Genomic DNA, 18,177 nt, shown 5'->3' with positions numbered 1-18,177 from the left:
GCATCGTATTCTACACGACTAAAGGACACACAAGATGATGAGGTTATGAATGTGTCCAGCAGAGAAAGCGTCTGACACTCGCCGCTGTGAGTGAAAAAGAAACTCCAGACAACGTGGGGACCGTGTTCTCTGTCAGGAGGTCATTTGACAAAACCGCTCAAAGTGCAGCTGCTGAATAACAGTCACGGATATGGTTACTAAAACAACACAAAAGCGCTGAGAGGAGTAAGAATGGGGTTTCATTATTTGAGAAGTCATGTCAAAAAGGCACATCGGACACACGTCAGTTCTCCAAATGGTCTGGTTTTGGGAAGAGGTTGACGTAAACCGCGATGACATGACACGCTACACGCTGACACGTTTTTCTTTCCAACCCACGAGTTCACATGATTTGCGAGCAGACGTCTGGGAATAGTCCGAAACCTACGCAGGAGCATGACTTTCATCAATTTGTATGAGGAGACTCTAAGGAAGGTTTGCAGGGTAGCAGCTGTATTTATTATAAGTGCTTTTAAGAAAGCACACAGGCGGCGGCCTGACCTCAATCACCATTTATCGAGAAGTTAGAAGAAGAGCAAAGTTATCTTGCTTACATTCAGTGCAGCGTGACCTTCACTTGTCCTGACTAATCTCTGTTTTTACTTCACTCACCTGGTCAAACGTTTTTGTACTAACGTCCCTGCAGATAAACCCTCTCCTGTGACCCTGATCACTTTGCCTTCAGTTACTTGGACTCCTTCGCCATATCTTCCTGACATGGAATGGCTGTGTGCAACAGCAGGATGAAGTAGGATTAACTTTGTGCACGAGCACGTGGAGATGGATGCAGCAACTCTTTTTGTTGAACAGGGGATGTTGGTCCATTAGAAATAATGGGTTTTAGAGTGCAGGGCTGCAGCCCTGGTGAAAATCACCTTTCAACATGTGTGTGTGTGTGTGTGTGTGGACATTAACTTGATGAATTCATTCTTTCATTTCTTAACCCAAACGTAATCCTCTTCACAGTATTCCTAACTTAACTTAACTCTTACCAAAGCAAACGCTTATATTAAATTAAAATAGGGAAGTAATACTTATCTTTACTTCCCTGGACCACAACTGCTGAGAAGCTATGAGTAAACATTCGTGGGTAAACAACGTAATCATAAGCGCATCTCATCTTCCGATCAACACATACCACAATAGCTATAATGGTTTTCTGAGTAAAGCTCTTTCTCTAATCTTGCTATTATGCTCTGGGTAAATCTGACCCATTTAAGCTTGGAGCAGTTAGAGAAAGGGGAAATCAAAAGATTATCTCACACGATCATGTTTGTGACAAAGAAGGGTGAAATCTCCGGAGTTAAAACATTTACATGTCTCTCATTCATAATAGAATACTCGCTGATGGAGGAAACTTATAGTGACAATGTTAACCATCAATATGTTGATATCGATATGTTCCCAAATTCTGAAGAGCACTTGAGGGTATAGGATGGGCCATAATCCAATGATGATGTATCATACTTCAATGAAATTATATTAGAAAGAAATCATATATCAAGTATATTAAGCCATTATAGTCTTAATAATAAATAATGACAAGCACTTACTAATGGAAAAATCAGAGAAAACTTGATCATTCTGATGTAACGAGTCATTTATATATAATAAGTACAATTATTAACTATAATATGCAAAATGCTCAGCAAAACCATATGATTATTATAGACTATAATCAATATATATATTTAAATATATATATATTATATATTATTCCATAATATATTATAATATTTATGGCTCTTGACAAAAATATGACCTACAAATGCTTTTGAATGTTAAATGAAAGTGGCAGCATACTGCAGATAAAAGGACTCTTTATTATCGGGAATATGACATGTATTTGCCACATTGGAACGAGATGTATATCGAATACAATTTCTCTTATCAGGTTAAGACCAAACATCCCAATCTACATCAGTCACACAGACAAACGCAAAAAGAATTGGAACAGCAGGAAATAAACCATGGAAAAATAAGGTATTGGTTCAAACTGGTTTTGTGAAACGGAAAACAGTGCAATACGTGAATATTCAAACTGCCACTAAAACAGAAATACATCAGTGCAGATGCGTTAGACATCCTATTGCAACTCAGCGGGGTGATTGTTCTCATCATCAGTTAATCTGTTCACTCTGTTTGTTGTGCACTGCTGCAGCAGAAGAATCAGAAAGAAATGTACTGTCCTCAGGGAGGAGTTAAGTTATGACTACATCAACCAGAGCCGGGACAAACATTCTCTTCATAGCGGGATTGCTCATGAAGTATTTTAGAATCCTTCTTCTGATGCTGTTTTGTTCAATAATCCACAACCTGCACGTTCTGCTTTATTATCACGGCCATTTCGTTCACCTGTTTCCCAGCATTCAGCCCATTTTCGGCACAGAAATGTCAATGCCTACGGACATTTGGCAGCTAAAAAGTCTGCTATTTTCCTTCAGACATTACAGAGCTAGAAGAGAGTGGCTCAAAAACAAGAGCCCAAATGAAAGTGAACCCCGTTCGGTGTCTGCTGGATATGTAAATATGTGAGAGTGGTGCTCATGCGGGCCTATGCACAAATGGCATGTTTCTTTGTGCAGCAGCTAGGTGTCTTTAGAAAGTGAATCGTGGAGAAGTGAGGTGAATTGAATTAGAGACCCTTAGCGGATGATCTGAATCATGCTGGGGGCCAGCTCTGCCTCTTGTAAAACCACTTTCACTTAACAACATGGCTCACCACTGCTTGCTTTTACAGGGAGATGCAGTAATTCCCAGTACGCCTCACCCAGACATGTACAGTACATTAAGAGGAGTTAAGTCTTAATCACAGACTTACAGCGCCGCCGAAGACGATACGCGCCGCACAGCCTGCCCTGCAATGCTAATGGGCCCATCCGACCGCCGCCTTGTCATCTCACACCTTCTCTCCCTCCCTCCCTCTGTCCATCGATTCCCCCGACATCGTTCTTTTGTCTTTTTCCTTCTTCTCTCGTTTTCGCCTGTGCCATTATAATCCATTTGTCTGGCCTTGCTGCCCTGCGCCATGCGAGTCAGACACAGCGGAGGGATTAAGCTCCTGCTATGGACTTGATTCTTTCAAGCACCTCGACTCAAGCGTAGGTGTCATACTTTGTGTGTCGTAGTACGAGAGGAGAGGCAGTGTGAGGAATGTGTGCTGATCAGAACTTATGCAATAGTAGTTGTAACCGGCACAGCTTCTGTTTTTTTCCGTTTCCGCATGTGTGCCCATTGTCTTCGCTGTGGCCCATTTGTATTTGGCATTGACAGAATAACTACTTAGCTGTTGATAGCAGGTATCAAACAGGACCCTTGCATAAGAAAGTCATTGATTACTTAATGAATGCGGGAAATTATTTGCAGACTTTTGTGCAACTTACACAAGTGCTTAAAAGTAAGTGTTATCAGTGTAGCAGAGAATTAAAGACTCAATGCTTCATCGGTGACTTGGTAGAGAGGAGGGGGGGGGGGGGGGGGGGGAAATAGGTCAACTAGAAGCATGCTGGCAGAGTGAAAAAGGAGGGTGGGAGGGAGAGGGGCATTTCTCAGCAACAGACTGCTATACAGTATATAGACTATTCATGAATAAGCTCTGTGTAAGCCTTGGGCACTGCTGTGGCCCCGTTACTATGGCGCCCATGGTGAAGGCCTGAGGAATGTGGCCGTACTGGGCAACGGGGATGGGGAGGGAGGGAGGGAGGAGATCTGCAGAGGGGTCTTTGCTTTGGGCTACTTTAGTCACTAGTCACATCTCCACCTTTTAGCCAGCGAAAAGCCTCTTCTTCTCCTCCTCCCTCTGCCTCTCCCTCTCTAACTATCCCTTTATCTCTCACCTCAGATCTCACACCCTGAGTCCCTGCACATGTGTGTGTTGCCAGTGCGTGTGCTGTGTCGGTACCTCCTGCTGGTTCACCATCTGTTACAATCATCAGGTGACTGGATGAACCCATGCTTCTGACGCCTCTTACCTGTGTGTGTGTGTGTCTCTGTGTGTGTGTGTATCACTTTACATAAAACAGCCTGTATAAAAGCCAATGTGTTTTTAAACATCTTCAGTTCTTTATGGTCATTGGGAGTCGCACACAACAGTGGTGTCTGTGTCGGGCTCCAACTTTGGCCTCTCCCACTCAAGAGAAATATGCGGCGTCTACGCCAGGGTGCCGGGGGCTGATGTGCGACACCACGAAATGATGCGGGGAGTCGATAAGGCACAAGAAAAACAGAGTGAGAAAGACAGACAAGAGAAAAAAAAAAGAGAAGTGAGAGACGGTAATATGAAAAAGGCACCTCTCTCCACTTCCCACTCAGATGTGTCGCTCTCTTTGTTTCAGTGTGTGTGTGTGTGTGTGTGTGTGTGTGTGTGTGTGTGTGTGTGTGTGCGTGTGTGTGTGCGTGTAATGGTCAGTGTGCCCATGAGCAGCTGATTGCAAGAGCACGCTCTGCCCCATGAACCCCCTACCCCCAATGACCCATCCCATCTATACACACTAAAACACCCCCCCCCCCCCCCCGATCACTGCCACCAATGCCGGTATTATAACCCCCCCCCCCCCACCCCTCGTCAGAGCCAGCTGACCTACTTCCTGTCTAGTCAGTCCAGCGGTAGACTGTACACTCATCTGAGACGGGGTGTGTGTGTTGGGGGGGCAGGTTGGTGGGGGGAGGGGAGGGGTGCTTCACGCCAAGTCCAAATACAGATATGTGATGGAAAGACAGAAAAATGGGAAGGATCGGAACAAGGGTGGAAGGATACAGATGAGGAGTCAGAGAGAGATGAAGGAGACGAGGAGAGTGTGCTGTAAATAAACCCTGTCCAGACATTTTGAGGGACGTGCTGGTTTTTTCCACCTCTTGAATGACGCTATGGAGTTCATCAAATGTGAATATTCTTTGGATAACCACTAAGATGAAATGATTCTTGGATAAAAACTAAGATCGGCTGTCTTGTGAAACGGGGGACGAGCAGATAAAGAAAGTGTGCCGTCTTTTAAATAAATCATCCGTTTCATGGAGATGTTCCGTTTGACTCTCACAATCTTTTCCCCTCCAGTTTGAGAAAACCTATAAAGTAAAATAAGTGTCAAATGATTCCTATTGACTCGAGTGTCACGGAAATGTACATGGACAATTTATGCAAAACCAAATATAAGCATTTCCGTCTGAGGCGAAGGTGGAGACATGCGCTGGACATGCCTGGGCTCATCCCCATCCTCTTCCTCATTCATCTGTCTCAACCTCCCCCCTCATCCTCTTCTTCTTTCATATTCTCTCTCTCTCTCCGTTCTACCCTCAAATCCTGCTCTCTGCACACTGGTAAAAACATGCGGATGCTGCAGGTGCACTCGGTTTGCTAAACCTTCCGTGGCAGATAGAAGGGGAAGGTGCATCCAGTCGGTCAAAAGCCGGAGGCTTGAAAAACACGTGATGAAATTGAAAGAAAAAGGAGCACGCGGGTACGTGGAGCAGTTGTGACTTTGACACAGACATGCAGGCGCAAACGGGGGAGACAAGGACAGAACGAAGGGTGCACCATAAAGCAGACATGATAGACACAGCGGATCGCAAGCAGGCAGACAACAACAACTACTACATCGTGTGTCTTGTTTCACAGCTGGAGCCCCCCCTCTTTCTCATGTGCAGCATCACTTGCATGATGTTCGCAGCCCGGCAGACACGGAGATTTCTCTTTTTTTTTTTTTTTTAAACACACTCAGAAGAGCACACGCACACGCCCAGGGGAGCGAACAACATGGGCATGTTAGCTGGCGTGCCTGTCTGCGAGTGTGTGCTGTGGGGAGTGTGTGTTGGCGTGTGCAGCAAACACACCGGGGGGAACAAAAGAACTGCTTCAGCTGTGAAGGAGGGCAGGCTGCACTGACCACAGGTAGGTTGGCACCATGTAACACTCAGCCAGAGGACGTGGCTACAAAAAGAACCCAGGATACCATGCAGTAGAGAAGGGAGGGGAGAGGGGGGAGAGGGGGGGGGATCAAGTAGATAAGAACTATGGAATGAAAACAACACCAACAAGAGAATCAGCAGTGTGCGGGAGAAATAAGTTCCACTGCTGTTTGAATCGAGGCTGATGGGCCAATAATAGCCTGACACAAACCCAGCTGCAGCCTCAACTCAGCATCACACACACACGCACGCACGCACGCACGCGCACACACACACACACACACACACACCGGTTACCGAGTTGAATGGAGAGAGAAGGCTTTAGATGCGCGAGACAGCTGTCAGGTTAGTTAACGTCTATACATATACAGTATATATGTATATATATGTATATATGTATATATATATATATATATATATATATATATATATATATATATATATATATATATATATATATATATATATATATATATATATACATATATACATATATACACATATATACATATACACACATATATACATATACACACGTGTCCTTCCATCTATAATTTCCTCTATAATTGGACACATTGTGTCTCACACATCCGCCTCTTGCAGCCTCCCGGCTCTTCAGGGATGGCTGTCAGGTGCAGGAGAAGGAGAAAGGCAGGCGCGCACGCGGCCAGACACACGCACGCCTGCGCGCAAACCAGTCTGTGATCACGTGAAGCTGTATTTGTAAGATGTAAAATGTCACACAGTCTTACCCTCAGAGCGGACAGGTCGATTTCGTCCAAACTCCGAGCCGGAGAGTCGCTGGCCATGATGGAGCGCGCACAAAAAGCCGCTCCAGTTGCCCGGTATCCTAAAAACGGCCCTTTCTTCTGTCGCGACCGGGTGGTCCCTCTCTCCGCCGCTCGGTCTCTTCTGTCCCCCTCTCTGCTACACGGCGTGGTCTTCAAAAAATAAAAAAATAACAACAATAACAACAGCTTTCAGGTCGGTAGCGGGACGGGCCACGGGCCGAGTGGAGGGGGGGGGGTGGGTGGTGCGCACAGCTAGAGCGCAAAGGCGCTGAGGGAGGGGGGCAGGAGCGCGGCGCGCGTCGACACATCCAGAGCCATGTCTGCGGGGGTGTAGACGGAGCAGTGTGCGGGATTACTGCCGTTGCTCGCTCGTCCTGGAGCCGCCGCGGTGTGACAGCCAGTGAATGGAGAGGGGAGCAGGGGGGCAGCGCACCGCCTCCTCGCCGCGCCAAACCACGCCCAGTAAAGGGGCGGGGCTTCGTGAGGCAGGACTCCCGCACTCCTTCCAAAGGACCTCGTGACGTAACACACGGGCGCGTTTTATTATTGAATTACATTTGTGTACGATTACGATTGACGTTGTTTAGAAGGAGCTGTATTTATTAGGGCCTGAGCCGACTGAAAGTCGGCCGAAAGCCCTATTGTTATTATACTTATTTCATACATTTTTTCAAAAAAGTAATAATAAATAATCTCTATTTTTCTTATGTAATATGAGCAATTGAGTGTTGCACTTTCCTGTAGTTGGTGGGGACAGGATAACCTGCCATTACATTTTACTAAAATAATTGACTTAAGTAGTCATTTCAGGAGCATTATCATTTAATACTTCAAATCCACGCTCTAATCACAGCAACAAGTCATCGAACAACTGTTTTTCCTGACTTTATAGTATTCTTCATGAGTGGAAACAATCATTCTAAATATTAATATTACATTTGAGGGACCCCCATTGCACTTAAGGGCCTTTTTGACAAAAAGCACAATGAGAAACTATATTTATTAACTTAGCGAGAATTACCTGTTGCGAATGAATACATGTCAACCGTCAGTTCCAAGGAAGGCAAACAATAAATCTTGTATCCATCCCCTTTTATCCATCCCTTCCTTGTAAGTGGCGGTTCATCTTGTGGCTTGTCTCTGACAGGTTTTGGAAAGAGCTGCATTCTTTCACGAGCTGAACACCTTCCTTGGAAGTGACGGTTTGACATTTGGCGCCTTTGCCAGGTTTTGGAATGTGCCGCTCTAGTCACGCACACGCATCGAATTTGAACTCATAAATGTCACTATACCTGCAAAATATGTAAATAATTGTTAGCAGTACTGCATGTACATTCATTAGTGTGCAGGGTAAACATGAGTGGTGAACTAACGCACCCTTGGGGAGCGCCGGTGTTGATGGACAAGGATTCAGACAAGGTCCCGTTCACCCTGATCTCCTGGGTACCCTGAAACCTACTGATTCAACATCTGCAGGCCCTCGGGGCACTTTTCATGGAGTTCCATAGAGTTCATGGCAGAGGTGGGAACAAGTCACTGTTAGGCAAGTCACAAGCAAGTCTCAAGTCATTGGCCTCGAGTCCCGAGTCAAGTCGAGTCAAAGACGAAGCAAGTCCCAAGTCGAGTCACAAGTCAAAGCCAACAAGTCTCAAGTTGAGTCACAAGTCGTACCATTTTATCTTCGAGTCAATTCAAGTCATCTTATTATAGTGGGGACGGGGAACCCTGGGTGATGGTGCGCTGCCTCACAGACCTAGACTACGAAGGGAAGGGTAATGGTGGATCGACTGTGACTGTGTTATAGTACTGTAACGCTCACCCCAATGCTGCAGCGTAAATAAGGAGGCGATGACTGGCTTGCAACTCCGCTGCATTTATTTATATAAAACAACTCAACTTCGGTCACTGTTGGCCGTCACCACGCCGAACGAACACTTCCGCATACACGGCCCCCCAAAACTCGGGTTGTCTCGCGTAACTACAGCTGGTAACAGAGCAAAACGTGAACACATGCAACATCTGCATAACTGATTAACTAATAACTTTAACTCAGCTCATTACACTACTTTAAAACGGACGTTGACATAATGTTGGCGAGGATTTCCATCGTAGTCTGAATCCGGGTTCAAAAATCCCGATTTTTGTAACCATGAACGAGCTGTCTCGTTGATACGGTCAAATGGACTGCAGTGATTGGATGTCGTGCAGGCAGCGCGCGCTCTCTGCATACAGGTGGCGCACTTTTACTGACAGATGCAGATAAACAGAGCGGCGCGGTGGTGTGAAAATGTTTTCCCCCAGTTTTCATGGGAAGTAGCAAGTCTTCTCGAGTCAAAAGGCTCGAGTCCAAGTCAAGTCACGAGTCATCGGTGTCCAAGTCGAGTTGCAAGTCTTTGTACGTTTTGTCGAGTCGAGTCTCAAGTCATCAAATTCATGACTCGAGTCCAAGTCACATGACTCGAGTCCACACCTCTGTGGAATACATCTTCCATCAATCAAATGACCAGATGGAAGCGATATCGTTACATTATACATAAAGGTATTTCCCCGATAGGACCCCTGGTGCTGTAATGACGTCACTATTTAGCTCAGGTCGACGAGCGGCCCTGATGACGCGTCCAAGATGGCCGACAGGCCCCTGAGCTGTAACTTCCGCTGCCCGACTGTTCGTGACGATGGAGACCCGATGGAAGAAAGGAGACTGACTGGTGAGTTATGGTGTGGACTGAGGGCTGAAGGGCGAAAATACGACAAAACCACCTCAAACCAACACATAGAAACACTTGTCGCGGCGTCCATTGCTAAGTGGGCTAACATTAGCTCACAGCTAACTAGTGCTAACGTCTGTGCGCGCGGTTCTTTCGCTGATTTCTAGTGGTCAAATTAACCTGATTTATAGCGTTCTGTTTGGCTTTGGTTATAGTTGATCAATGGATTTGCCGATTGTTGTGTTTTACAAGAACAACATTTAATGTTTCCCTCGTTTAAAGTTGGCGTTTCTATCCGTCCTTAAATAGCTGCACTTCCTTGTGTTGACCACTAGGGGGCGCCCTCCATCCATCACATGGGATCATGCTGCTGTGCGGGGATGACGTGTTTATGTGCTTAAAAGATCTAAACTGAATCATGCAACACATGAACAGTGAACTCTAGTCTGCACCTGAAGAAAGGCTCTTTACTTGGTAACAGTATCGCTCATTTAAATCATTCCTTTTTCTTCTTTATTGGGTCTCAGGCAGTGTTTTTGTATTTGAATGATTGTGTGACTTCAAAGTGTTTGTTTTTCTTTCTGAATTCTCAGAAAATGTTGGAAGAGCAGCTGGAGAACAACAAGGTTCAAGACAAGCGGACGGAGGACGAAATGAACAAAGTAAGGAAACCTAAGTGATTGATAAACATTGATGATGATGATTGTTTCTGGTTTTTATTTACAGTAGATCAGGGTCAGAGTTACATCATCCATATAATTACAGTATGAATCGGGGCCTTGTGAAAATGTGACGTAAAGGGCCTAAATGTAGTTGAACGTGGTCACTTACCTCCATCATGTGTGTCACCAGACACATGGTAATAATATGATGAGATTGTTGGTGTAAGATCTGATATCCCTCCCTGTGCTTTGGGTACAAGGTTTTGATCGGTGTTGCACTAAAGTTGATGTAAAATGTCTCTTTTGTAATAGGACGGAGCCTCTTGAAGCTTGTGTCTAAATGTCTGTGTTCTTTGTGCAGGCTGCTGAATGAGCAGAGACACTTGAAGGTCCTGGAGGAGACGAGGAGGATGGAGGAACATTTGGTAAGTGTCAACTCAATTATTACTAGTAGCTGTTAAAGTGGCAGCAGGAACGTTTTAGTTATTGTGATAGTATTTGATTACAAATTGAAATAGAAACAGTAATTTATATCATATTGCTACAATGATAGTATTAATAAGAACTTTAAATTAAAATGTTTAATAAAACTCTTCAGTCATAGAATAGTATTTAATATTAAAACATGAAAATGTAGTTCAAAACAATACTTAAATTATAGCATGCAACAAGGAAATAAAAAATATAGTGTTATACAAAAATCATGGTCTGGTTTGCCGTTAAAAGTAATGAAAATCATATATTATGACGTAAAGTGAAAAGATTACTCAGTATAGTATGCTGGGAAACAAAATGATTGTCACAAAAATATAAGTCATAGCATCAAAATCATAACAAACATCATAAAAGACAGTATAGTATGTTGTAAAAAGGTTATAGTAAAAAATATCAAAGTCCAGATATAGTATTATTATGTCATAATATCGTATAATATGTCATGAAAATGCTTTTAAAAATGTGATATTATTATGTGATGAAAGTCAGGAATATTTTAGTATGTTATGTTGGAAAAAAGTAGGAAATGATTATACTATAGCTTAATAAATTCATAAAAAGTATCGTCCAATATTTCATAAAGTCTTTAAAAATATTATAGTATTTCGCAAGTAATTATAGTTAGTTATTTTAATAAGTCTGTAAAAAAGTCATTTTAAAGTATGTCCTTAATAAGTATAAAAATATATGTTATTACTCTTAAGCCATGAACAATTTTAGAAACGTCACAATATGGTATTTCATTACAAAAAAATATATAATTGTAAAAGTAATCAGAAATAATAAAGCATGTCATAAAAAGTTATAAAAATGTACAAATAGGTTTTTGAATACATCGTGGAAAAATAAATTGCATTGTGTGCTAATTAAATTAATAGCATGTCTAAAGTAAAAACCAACAAGTGTTTGAATTTGATGTATTTGTTGTAGTATTCATTCCAGTGTGTGAATTTGATGTATTTGTTGTAGTATTCATTCAAGTGTGTGAATTTGATGCATTTTCTAATGTTGTGCTTCTCTTCTTTTCTCCACATGAGGGCGCAGTTTCCAGACCTGAGGACGGCAGGTTTCTTCTTCTGCTCTGCGGTTACTCTGAGAAGTAACTTTGACAGTTTGGGGGTGGTTCAACTTTTGTAAAATGTTTGCTGTGCAGCTGAATTTTAATAAAGAATAATTTGGTATAACCCCCTGCGTGCGTCTCATTGAAAGCCCGGGAGGAGACGGACGTCTCTACTCTACCGGGGCGATGCACACTGATGATCCCACAGCGGTGGGAATCGAACCCGGGTCTGACGCCACCCAAACCGGGGACAGCGCAACCACGCCACCATGTCATTCACCCTTAATCATGTTTGTTTGTTTGTTGCCTTTGACTTCTTCATGTGACCGAACAACCTCAAAAATATCCCACCTGCAAAAGGATTGAACCCACGACCTCATGCTCACGGGGCAGTCGTCTTCACCTGGAGCTATTTGCTCAGACACATTTGTCTGCTTCATTAAATACTGGTCTTCTTCACTTTGGGTGTTGAATCTTAAAACAAACTGCAGCACACAGGAACCGAACCCACAACCTTCTGCTTATAAAGTGTTCTCTCATCCCAGTGAGCTAACTGATCTGATGTAACCACTGGCTTCATTGTACATTTGTCTCCTTTGTTTGGGCTCTTGGCTCTAAAACCTCTCCATAAGGGATCTCAACCCAAAACCTCTGGACTCCTTACTAGTCATTTGACACTCCACCTGCTTGTGCTTTACAAGATCCACTCAAATGGCTCAATTATTGAGAACGTTTCAAGATGTCACATTGGGAGATAGACCTTAACGGTCACCATGCCCCGGGATCGAACCCATGACCTCCAGCCTCTGGATGAGTCCTCTACCACGCTGAGCTATCACATCTGAGCCGCTGGCTTGTTGCAATGTCACAAATAGTTCTGCAAACACAAAATCAAACGGTTCATATTACGAATCATTAAGAGTTCTGGTGGAGTTGTAGCAGACCTTCCTGAGCCACATTTGGGAATCGATCCTTTCTCCTCAGGGTGCCGTGTGTCAGTTCTTGTCAGCTCCTCATCTGGGTGAGCTAATCCCTGAGGGGGAAACTCGCCCATTTCTTCTGATATTTGTTCTCCACTCTGCTGAGGAGGAACCTCAGAGGATCCTCAGGATGGATCCTCTCACTTCTCTCAGGCATCAGCGCACAGACTGCGTTGAGATCATGTGCATGTGTGGGTGTTTTTCACGCACTATACTATGAATACAATTAAATAATGAATGAATGAATAAATAATGAATTAAAATGATTGAAGCATTGTCATAGTATAGATTGTTGGAAAAACGTATAGTTTGGTAGTCAACCAGTCAAAACAATAATAGTATGGTGGTGGGAAAATTCAACTACGGTTCAGAGTGAGTGAAGAGAAGGTCTCTGACCTCTAGAACTGGGACACGGTCTGCTGTGTTAAACAGATCAGTTTTGATAACTCAATCAATTCAAGATGAGGACAGTGTCCCAGGAACTCATCTTGAGTATTTATGAGTCAACATTTAGGAGAGCTGATCAAGTCAACAAGGGTTTCTCTTCATCTCCTTCAATCATGGATAACAATGCTCTCTGTCTCTCTGGGATGTGAAAGAGCGCAGTGGTGGCTCCTAAAAATAAATCATCCAAAGCCAAAGGAGGACTCCTTTCAGGAGACTTGATGCATCACTTGTGTTAACTCTGCTACATGCTTGCAAGCATTTAAAAAATGCTCTGTTCAATGATTTCACTTCAGTGTCGAGGAAAATTCTGCTAACATATGGAACGGCATAAAAAAACAGACTGCTGTCGCTAGGCAACTCCACAACGACAAAGTAGCCTCTCTGTCCTCTGTCCTCGTCCTTGTCTTTGTCCTTCTACATATCTCTGCAGGATCTGACACAGTGAACCACCAGATCCTTATATCCACCTCTCAGGAACGCGTGTCTCAGGCTGTGAAACTGAAAACACACCTGCACCGACCACACCAGGACGAATCAGCACTTTGTTAGCACTTCCTTACAAAGCACTGGTGTAGTTTGGCTTTTTGTTCTGGTTCTGTACCCTCGTTATTGAAAGCACTTGTTGCTTTGATAAAAGCGTCAGCTAAATGATAAATATACTCGTAGTGTTTTTGTTTATCAGTTCTTTTAGAAGGTGATGTTCTCTAATATTAGTGTTTTAACAAAAAAATCTAACAAAATCAGAATTTAGCAGGGCGGGGATAATAATTGTCTCAAATGTCTTAATTAAAAATTAAAACTTGATTAAAAAAATAGTCATAGTGTGTGGAAAGAACCCACACATGCACATGATCTCAACGCAGTCTGTGCGCTGATGCCTGAGAGAAGTGAGAGGATCCATCCTGAGGATCCTCTGAGGTTCCTCCTCAGCAGAGTGGAGAACAAATATCAGAAGAAATGGGCGAGTTTCCCCCTCAGGGATTAGCTCACCCAGATGAGGAGCTGACAAGAACTGACACACGGCACCCTGAGGAGAAAGGATCGATTCCCAAATGTGGCTCAGGAAGGTCTGCTACAACTCCACCAGAACTCTTAATGATTCGTAATATGAACCGTTTGATTTTGTGTTTGCAGAACTATTTGTGACATTGCAACAAGCCAGCGGCTCAGATGTGATAGCTCAGCGTGGTAGAGGACTCATCCAGAGGCTGGAGGTCATGGGTTCGATCCCGGGGCATGGTGACCGTTAAGGTCTATCTCCCAATGTGACATCTTGAAACGTTCTCAATAATTGAGCCATTTGAGTGGATCTTGTAAAGCACAAGCAGGTGGAGTGTCAAATGACTAGTAAGGAGTCCAGAGGTTTTGGGTTGAGATCCCTTATGGAGAGGTTTTAGAGCCAAGAGCCCAAACAAAGGAGACAAATGTACAATGAAGCCAGTGGTTACATCAGATCAGTTAGCTCACTGGGATGAGAGAACACTTTATAAGCAGAAGGTTGTGGGTTCGGTTCCTGTGTGCTGCAGTTTGTTTTAAGATTCAACACCCAAAGTGAAGAAGACCAGTATTTAATGAAGCAGACAAATGTGTCTGAGCAAATAGCTCCAGGTGAAGACGACTGCCCCGTGAGCATGAGGTCGTGGGTTCAATCCTTTTGCAGGTGGGATATTTTTGAGGTTGTTCGGTCACATGAAGAAGTCAAAGGCAACAAACAAACAAACATGATTAAGGGTGAATGACATGGTGGCGTGGTTGCGCTGTCCCCGGTTTGGGTGGCGTCAGACCCGGGTTCGATTCCCACCGCTGTGGGATCATCAGTGTGCATCGCCCCGGTAGAGTAGAGACGTCCGTCTCCTCCCGGGCTTTCAATGAGACGCACGCAGGGGGTTATACCAAATTATTCTTTATTAAAATTCAGCTGCACAGCAAACATTTTACAAAAGTTGAACCACCCCCAAACTGTCAAAGTTACTTCTCAGAGTAACCGCAGAGCAGAAGAAGAAACCTGCCGTCCTCAGGTCTGGAAACTGCGCCCTCATGTGGAGAAAAGAAGAGAAGCACAACATTAGAAAATGCATCAAATTCACACACTTGAATGAATACTACAACAAATACATCAAATTCACACACTGGAATGAATACTACAACAAATACATCAAATTCAAACACTTGTTGGTTTTTACTTTAGACATGCTATTAATTTAATTAGCACACAATGCAATTTATTTTTCCACGATGTATTCAAAAACCTATTTGTACATTTTTATAACTTTTTATGACATGCTTTATTATTTCTGATTACTTTTACAATTATATATTTTTTTGTAATGAAATACCATATTGTGACGTTTCTAAAATTGTTCATGGCTTAAGAGTAATAACATATATTTTTATACTTATTAAGGACATACTTTAAAATGACTTTTTTACAGACTTATTAAAATAACTAACTATAATTACTTGCGAAATACTATAATATTTTTAAAGACTTTATGAAATATTGGACGATACTTTTTATGAATTTATTAAGCTATAGTATAATCATTTCCTACTTTTTTCCAACATAACATACTAAAATATTCCTGACTTTCATCACATAATAATATCACATTTTTAAAAGCATTTTCATGACATATTATACGATATTATGACATAATAATACTATATCTGGACTTTGATATTTTTTACTATAACCTTTTTACAACATACTATACTGTCTTTTATGATGTTTGTTATGATTTTGATGCTATGACTTATATTTTTGTGACAATCATTTTGTTTCCCAGCATACTATACTGAGTAATCTTTTCACTTTACGTCATAATATATGATTTTCATTACTTTTAACGGCAAACCAGACCATGATTTTTGTATAACACTATATTTTTTATTTCCTTGTTGCATGCTATAATTTAAGTATTGTTTTGAACTACATTTTCATGTTTTAATATTAAATACTATTCTATGACTGAAGAGTTTTATTAAACATTTTAATTTAAAGTTCTTATTAATACTATCATTGTAGCAATATGATATAAATTACTGTTTCTATTTCAATTTGTAATCAAATACTATCACAATAACTAAAACGTTCCTGCTGCCACTTTAACAGCTACTAGTAATAATTGAGTTGACACTTACCAAATGTTCCTCCATCCTCCTCGTCTCCTCCAGGACCTTCAAGTGTCTCTGCTCATTCAGCAGCCTGCACAAAGAACACAGACATTTAGACACAAGCTTCAAGAGGCTCCGTCCTATTACAAAAGAGACATTTTACATCAACTTTAGTGCAACACCGATCAAAACCTTGTACCCAAAGCACAGGGAGGGATATCAGATCTTACACCAACAATCTCATCATATTATTACCATGTGTCTGGTGACACACATGATGGAGGTAAGTGACCACGTTCAACTACATTTAGGCCCTTTACGTCACATTTTCACAAGGCCCCGATTCATACTGTAATTATATGGATGATGTAACTCTGACCCTGATCTACTGTAAATAAAAACCAGAAACAATCATCATCATCAATGTTTATCAATCACTTAGGTTTCCTTACTTTGTTCATTTCGTCCTCCGTCCGCTTGTCTTGAACCTTGTTGTTCTCCAGCTGCTCTTCCAACATTTTCTGAGAATTCAGAAAGAAAAACAAACACTTTGAAGTCACACAATCATTCAAATACAAAAACACTGCCTGAGACCCAATAAAGAAGAAAAAGGAATGATTTAAATGAGCGATACTGTTACCAAGTAAAGAGCCTTTCTTCAGGTGCAGACTAGAGTTCACTGTTCATGTGTTGCATGATTCAGTTTAGATCTTTTAAGCACATAAACACGTCATCCCCGCACAGCAGCATGATCCCATGTGATGGATGGAGGGCGCCCCCTAGTGGTCAACACAAGGAAGTGCAGCTATTTAAGGACGGATAGAAACGCCAACTTTAAACGAGGGAAACATTAAATGTTGTTCTTGTAAAACACAACAATCGGCAAATCCATTGATCAACTATAACCAAAGCCAAACAGAACGCTATAAATCAGGTTAATTTGACCACTAGAAATCAGCGAAAGAACCGCGCGCACAGACGTTAGCACTAGTTAGCTGTGAGCTAATGTTAGCCCACTTAGCAATGGACGCCGCGACAAGTGTTTCTATGTGTTGGTTTGAGGTGGTTTTGTCGTATTTTCGCCCTTCAGCCCTCAGTCCACACCATAACTCACCAGTCAGTCTCCTTTCTTCCATCGGGTCTCCATCGTCACGAACAGTCGGGCAGCGGAAGTTACAGCTCAGGGGCCTGTCGGCCATCTTGGACGCGTCATCAGGGCCGCTCGTCGACCTGAGCTAAATAGTGACGTCATTACAGCACCAGGGGTCCTATCGGGGAAATACCTTTATGTATAATGTAACGATATCGCTTCCATCTGGTCATTTGATTGATGGAAGATGTATTGTATCCCACATCACATTACTAAACAGCAACCATTATACATGTCACGTGATAGGATTGTATTGGTAGGCCTATCGCCTCTCTATGGTGTTACAGAGCTACACCATCACTTACACCATCATAGCTTTTGTAATTGAGATACTTAAATGCTTCAGTGCTGAAATAAAAATAAAACATCTGCAACACTTAACGTTTCTAATGATTAAATTAGAATGAACATATTCAATAAAGAAAAATGTTTTTTGATTGACTGGGTTTTGGGAAGAAAAAGAAGCAACGCAATTCAAAGACACATATTTTGTTAGACATTTAAATTCTGAGGTACAATATGTTAAATGAACATACATAAAATTACATACTGCAAAAATAGGTATTGTACATGAATAGTGAAAGCAAAATCCACTGAATTAAGGCCCGAATTATGGTAAAGAAACATTTAGGTTTTGTTACAAATCCACAACCATATATATACATACATGTTTGGGTGGTTGTGGATTTGGATATATATCTATAAAACATGTTTAAAGAATATTAAATTGCTCATATTCCATAGATTATCCAGTGACAAAAACCAGGAAGCCAACAACTGTGCTTTGTCTGTAAAAGGCTGTAATGTTTCCAGTTCTTACATTTTCT

The 18,177-nt window shown here is 42.2% G+C and overlaps 1 protein-coding gene and 2 long non-coding RNA genes across 19 annotated transcripts in view; 1 reads left to right on the top strand and 2 right to left on the bottom strand.

The window, feature by feature from the left end:
* tnika (TRAF2 and NCK interacting kinase a) overlaps nt 1-8,206 on the bottom strand; it is a 50,401-nt gene extending 42,195 nt beyond the window's left edge. For 12 of the 17 annotated variants that reach the window (XM_062557489.1, XM_037485826.2, XM_037485821.2 and 9 more), the window contains exon 1: nt 6,696-7,141. In XM_062557489.1, coding sequence (XP_062413473.1) covers nt 6,696-6,752 — 57 coding nt within the window. In that variant the 5' untranslated portion in view covers nt 6,753-7,141. Of the gene's footprint in view, nt 1-6,695; nt 7,143-8,111 lie in introns of those variants that run through there. The other 5 variants (XM_062557487.1, XM_037485816.2, XM_037485817.2 and 2 more) reach the window with 2 other exon arrangements.
* Nucleotides 8,207-9,304: 1,098 nt separating this feature from the next.
* LOC119227674 (uncharacterized) lies at nt 9,305-11,783 on the top strand. Its single transcript, XR_009941618.1, has 5 exons — nt 9,305-9,442; nt 9,778-9,916; nt 10,036-10,104; nt 10,466-10,529; nt 11,637-11,783. It is a non-coding gene; the product is annotated as an uncharacterized LOC119227674 (long non-coding RNA).
* A 3,190-nt stretch (nt 11,784-14,973) lies between these two features.
* On the bottom strand, nt 14,974-17,725 carry LOC119227368 (uncharacterized). Its single transcript, XR_009941567.1, has 5 exons — nt 17,315-17,725; nt 16,841-16,979; nt 16,653-16,721; nt 16,228-16,291; nt 14,974-15,120 (listed from the first exon to the last, which is right to left on the bottom strand). It is a non-coding gene; the product is annotated as an uncharacterized LOC119227368 (long non-coding RNA).
* Nucleotides 17,726-18,177: the final 452 nt, after the last annotated feature.

This window comes from Pungitius pungitius, chromosome 14, assembly GCF_949316345.1.
Source record: "Pungitius pungitius chromosome 14, fPunPun2.1, whole genome shotgun sequence".
Lineage (NCBI taxonomy): Eukaryota > Metazoa > Chordata > Actinopteri > Perciformes > Gasterosteidae > Pungitius > Pungitius pungitius.
Note: the sequence above shows the minus strand (reverse complement) of the source record. Positions and strands in the feature narration are given on the sequence as shown.